This window comes from Sander lucioperca, chromosome 6, assembly GCF_008315115.2.
Source record: "Sander lucioperca isolate FBNREF2018 chromosome 6, SLUC_FBN_1.2, whole genome shotgun sequence".
In the NCBI taxonomy this organism is placed as follows: domain Eukaryota; kingdom Metazoa; phylum Chordata; class Actinopteri; order Perciformes; family Percidae; genus Sander; species Sander lucioperca.
This window is the reverse complement of record NC_050178.1, coordinates 41,395,542-41,401,379: the sequence shown is the minus strand read 5'-3', so window position 1 is coordinate 41,401,379 and position 5,838 is coordinate 41,395,542. Positions and strand designations below refer to the sequence as shown.

The window sequence follows — 5,838 nt, the reverse complement described above, 5'->3', positions numbered from 1 at the left end:
GAGATGGTACAAAGGGATAGGATCAGAGGATAAGCTCTGGCTGTACTGCAGTCTGTGAAATCCAACATGTATTTCCAGTGGTAAACTACATGGTTCATCCTCTGGCACGCTGCTGGTTGAGCCACAGAGGGAAGGATGTACGCATTACGTTACGCCTCCCTTTTTTCATGAGATCATATAACCATTAGTTAAAACCAACACACACTGCCAAAGGGGGTAGGTCATTGGAGCCAGTAATTTCTGTTGACACACTGGGGAGCTGAAGATGTCAAGCCTGTCAGGTTGCCCAACACTTCCATCTTGATGCTTTCTTAAACCCCCGCACTTCCATCAACCCCACCCTCCCAGATTACAAAAATGTTTGGATAATAAAAATGTGTCTGGTAATAAATTACTTTTTAAATTTAGGAGATTTATATTCTCAATAAACCGGGGGTAATTAGAGAAACATATGAGACAAAGGCCCCTAAACATAATAGTGATAATCCATTCATATGTCATAAAACCAAATACTAAAAGTCCTGTCTCCCGGCAACACAAAAAAAGCACACAAAAAAAAATATATTAGCAATCACTTGAGGCAGTACCAAATTAGATTTTTACTGATGTGCAGCTTCACAAAATGTAAAATAACATGAATGCTTTTAAAATGATATGAGATGCTGACACCACAGAACCAGCACATTGAGATTTAAGAGTGTGCTGTAATTGTACCTGGGTATTGTTCCTTTCAATGTCTGTAAGCTACTGGGATCTTGAATTTCCCCTTGGGGATCAATAAAGTATCTATCTATCTATCTATCTATCTATCTATCTATCTATCTATCTATCTATCTATCTATCTATCTATCTATCTATCTAGCTATCTATCTATCTAGCTGTCTATCTATCTTTCTATCAATGAATAAAACTCATGTGAAATCAATATACTTCTGAGTGATGGAAGCATTTTGGAGGCAGTCAGCTGGAAGTACCTCGAGTCAAAAGTAAACAATGTGTAGCTGCTATTAGCTGTTTTGCTACACACAGATGGAATTGCACTTCTTTTCTTTCCCTTGTTTAATTTGGAGCAACGTATTACTGCACTGTCACTGCACTCAAACTATATGCTGGTCTTTTTGAAATTTCTCATTTTAGTCTATTATAACTGGTTTCCCCCCCTTGGATTTCTTTTTTTTTCTTTTTTTTTTTCTTTATTTATTTATAAAGGACAACACACATTAATCAACATTTCTGTAAATGTGCCAGTGTTAGCCAGCCGGCTAATTTTCAACTATAGTCCTTCGGCCAGATGATTTTAGACCAGATTGGCCTGTTTGAAAACTTCCCTTGCCTTATATATAATAATATATATAATATAATAGATGAAATAGGGCCTGTATGGGTCACCATTGCGTGCTTTATTTTATTCTTGTCGTCCTGCGTGACTCAGTTGTCAGTGTCACTCTGCCGGGCTGTGATGAAGACAGATTTAGCTCAGAAGTGTTGATTGGCCATGTCAGTCAGCTACACAAGAGGTGCCACTGCTCTGAAATACATCAATGTCGGGCTCCTTCGCTAATCTGAGGTCTCCGCAGCTTGCTCACTCATCATCATCATCATCATCATCATCTGCATTTGTTTGCAATGTTTTATCATGTCAGGTTGTGAACTTTCCTTTTGCCACTTTTAAATGTCATACATAAAATCTGACTGAAAAAAAACATACAAATGTGGTTGTTTGAAAAGTTGTACAGTGTATTCCAAAGTGTGATGACTATTGGAGGGCTGCAAAAGATTTTCAGGTGATTGGGCGCCTGGGTAGCTCACCTTGTAGGGCATGCAACCATATATACCATATATAGAGGTGTACTCCTCGACACAGCGGCCGTGGGTTCGACTCCGACCTGCGACCCTTTGCTGCATGTTGTTCTCCTTCATGTCTTCAGCTGTCCTATACAAATAAAACCCTAAAATGGGCAAAAAATTATCTTAAAAAAAAAAGAATTGCTGAAAAGAGAAAATTGATTATCAAATTTGTTGACGTATAGTCTTCTGTCAAGCGATTAATCAATACTTGTTTCAGCACTATTATTTTGGAATCGGGACACTAGACAGATCACCCCACTCATCCTGAGATTTATTATATTTGGATTGTAACGAATGGACCATCAAGCATTCATTCAACCACACAGAAGGGTTAGGGTATGGGTAAGTGATCAACATTATATAACGACTTGATTATTTTTAATGACAATTGTGACAATATCTCCATGCATAGTGTTGGAGTACATTTATCTAGTATATGATCATTGTTGTAACTCAGAACAAATGAATTCACAGTTTGAAATAAAAAAGTGGCCTGTATCACTCAAGTATACTTCTTTCCAGTAGTGCAGTGGCCTCAGAAATGCTTTCATTGGCGAGTACATTGTGGAGAGTGGGTTTGAATGGATGTATTCAAAGCTGTGGCCTTGGAATCTAAAGAGGTGGGGTGGAAAAATAAAGAGGCTAGGAATACAACAGGATGCCACACTACATATGTCTGCACTAATCAAGACCATCTTTAGCATCTCTGAGTGTAAAATACGCTTTTGCTTCTGGAATTAAAACAATTCATCGTAAAAGCAAAAGAGCATTTTCAGAAAAATGAAAGGTATGGGTAATGTCGTGTCAACTTTTACCTTGGTCTCGTTTTTTGGTTTTGTAGCCCGTGTGAGGTGATTCTGGTGTGAGTGAGTCACAGAGTTTCTGAATGGCGGGCTGGGTTTATAAACCTCCGCCAGCCCTAAACACATGAGTTTGAAGGCCACTTGTCTCTGCTGTCTGTCACGTATGCACATGCAGGAAGGTCCGACAGCCTCAGAATCCTTACTTTTCACCCTGGAGGACACTGGAGCGCAAAGACAGCTCTTCATCATGAGGTCCTTCTTCCTACTGCTCTTCACCTTGTTGTTGGTGTCGCACGGATCGTCAGCAGTCATCACAGGGGTGAGTGAGAGCAAACAGGTAGATATCACAGGGGTGTGATGGGAATATGCAAGTACTTGTTTTTTTAAACTATATTCACAAAGGAAAATGTTGCCTGATGTGTACTGTGTAATTGTATTTTTTGGTCTGAAGGGCAAACATTTAGCATATGTCATAACCAATGAAAATGCTGTCATATTTTGACACTTCAAATGGACGATACTTTGGTATGAAATTAAACTGTCAATGCAAAAGAAACAGAAAGAAAATTAAATAATGTAGTAAAACCACATACATCAAATAAGTATATAAAGTGACAGTAAAGGACAAAAAAACTTGTATGTATGCGTGTATCATGTCTTATTTATGCTTGGACCAAAGACTCATTGTCACATTTATCTTCATCAAATTATTCTCCAAATATTTATATAGGCTATAAGTATTTGTATTTTACTGTGCTTTTACTGTGATGGAAATTACTCATTCTTTAGTACAATGTAGTTTTTTATTTGTTTACTTTTAAAGAGACTTGCTAAAAAAAAACACAAAGAAATTATTTTCTTAAATTTCTCTCTAGAATTTGATGCCACACATACAGCCAGTATGTGAGGCTTTTTTATATTCTAAAAGCATGAAGAGCTATTATAATGTAAAAGGAGAAGTGTGGTATATCTATTCATTTATTCACATCAATTTATAACAACCCACCTGTGAAGTTGCAAATTCTTTTGAATGACTTCCCTTTCCGGATCAGGATTTACATAATTCTATGAGCATAAATCATGGCCATAACCTGCTAATAAAACAGCCATCCCTGTCACAACAACCCTATGGTCGCTGATGTGAATTGAAAGAGGAGCAGGCAGCCATAAAACAGACAGTGATTTTCATCCATGTCTGCCGCATGAAATCACTTCTGTTCCTCTTCATTGCGTTTCCTTCAGCTCATCCAATGCGAGAACTGTCACTCAGATTGTCATCCACACACTCAAAACAATAAATTACTACCAATCCTGAGGTGTTTTGTTGGGGTATGATATGACTGATAGTGTAATAACATTATGCCATAATATACTGTTAACGTAACAGCATGTTTGCAGTATTTTGTGCTGCTAATACATTTCTTGTCCATCACAAAAGCTCACAAACACACTACCTGCATTTTCCTGTTAATATCATAATTAGTAGTAGCTGGCTGTTCATTTACAGTCTTTTTTTTTTTTACATGTTCGAAATAAAGCCGTCATCCATTTATTCATTCAGACCACATTTTATTTGAAACAATTTTCAAACCTGAAATGGTGAAATGGTCTCATAATATAATAAAAAAATATAAGTGATATTACTGTAACAGATAGTAACAGTCATAACGGTAATAATGAGTACATATTAATAAGGAATTCATTACATTAACTAGTGTAAAGCACAGGGGTAATTATTAGCTGGAAATTGTTATTACAGATTTAAATGATGTTGACAACTTACTTCATGTCCATAAAACTAATCATTCTTTTGGTCTAAGTCATTACGTAATATGCCTAATTAATTCACAGCATCTCAACTGTTTGTGTGTGTGTGTGTGTGTGTGTGTGTGTGTGTGTGTGTGTGTGTGTGTGTGTGTGTGTGTGTGTGTGTGTAGGCCTGTGAGAAGGACTCTCAGTGTGGAGAAGGCATGTGTTGTGCAGTGAGTTTGTGGATCCGCAGCCTGCGTATGTGCACGCCCACGGGACAGAAAGGAGACAACTGTCACCCTATGAGTCACAAGGTGAAATCGTCGACAGGTGTAGCCTACTGTCATCTCACCTGTGAAGTGTCCCACGTCACTGATTTGTCTCCATACAGTGGTGTCATGGCAGTGATGCTTTCAAAGCACCTCGACCCTCACCTTCAAAATTCACAAAAGAGGCCAGAAAAAAACGGTTACACTTTACTTGAAGGTATCTACATAAGAGGGACATGACACTGTCATGAACGTGTCATAAACATTATAAACAAGTCATAAACGTTTATGACATAACGCTCCTGTCATTAAGTGTCATTCGGTTTTTGTCATGACAAGTTAGGGTTAGGGTTCGTGCGTTCATGACAGTGTCATGTGTTCATGACACTGTCATGTCACTTATGTAGATACCTTCAAGTGAAGTGTTACCGAAAAAACTATGTGTAGCAGAAGCAGTTAACAAGAACAATCCTGGGACTGCGAAGTCGACTGACACTTTCACCACCTTCCATTGCATCCATTATGTCTGATGAAAACAAAAAATTAATCGCATACCAAAGGTGTCTCTCTTTCTGCTTCCAGGTTCCTTTCAATGGGAAAAGACTCCACCATACTTGCCCCTGCCTGCCCAACCTGTTGTGTATCACCACAGAGGAGGGGAGATCCAAATGTCTCCCCCCATACAGCTATTCCGATTACTACCTCTGAGGACACTTACAGTTACACCGTTTGCCACTCGCACTGTTCTGCCTTTAAAAAGCCTGTTGTTTTTGTTTGTTTTTTATTTTATTTTGAATAAAGAGATATATTTAATAATGCATCATCATTTGGTTCAGGTTGAATTTACTCTATATTTAAAGGATAATGCCCCCTTGCATTTTAGAACCAATAATATATTTAACACAATGCCAGATGGGAAAGGATGACTGCTCCCTGCTCTCAATAGCCGCTTTCCGACCGGAGGGATTTTTTGCAGTTCCTAGAACATAACGTTCCCAGAACCCTTTTTTTCTCCAACCAATTTGGGGATTATTAAATTCCTCTGGCCACAGTTCCTGTACCTCTTTCAGCTCCTACTTCAGGGCAGGGTCTTTTCCCTTTTCCGCATAGTGGTGGTTAGATGGCTGTGTTATAACAACAAAAAGTCAGTTCCTATGGCTGCTTGGCCA

At 38.5% G+C, this 5,838-nt stretch overlaps 1 protein-coding gene across 1 annotated transcript; it reads left to right on the top strand.

The window, feature by feature from the left end:
• The first annotated feature begins 2,734 nt into the window (after positions 1-2,734).
• On the top strand, positions 2,735-5,553 carry prok2 (prokineticin 2). Its single transcript, XM_031281004.2, is given in 4 exon segments — positions 2,735-2,762; positions 2,765-2,970; positions 4,589-4,714; positions 5,252-5,553. Coding segments are annotated over 4 exon segments (486 nt in total). The 3' UTR covers positions 5,378-5,553.
• Positions 5,554-5,838: the final 285 nt, after the last annotated feature.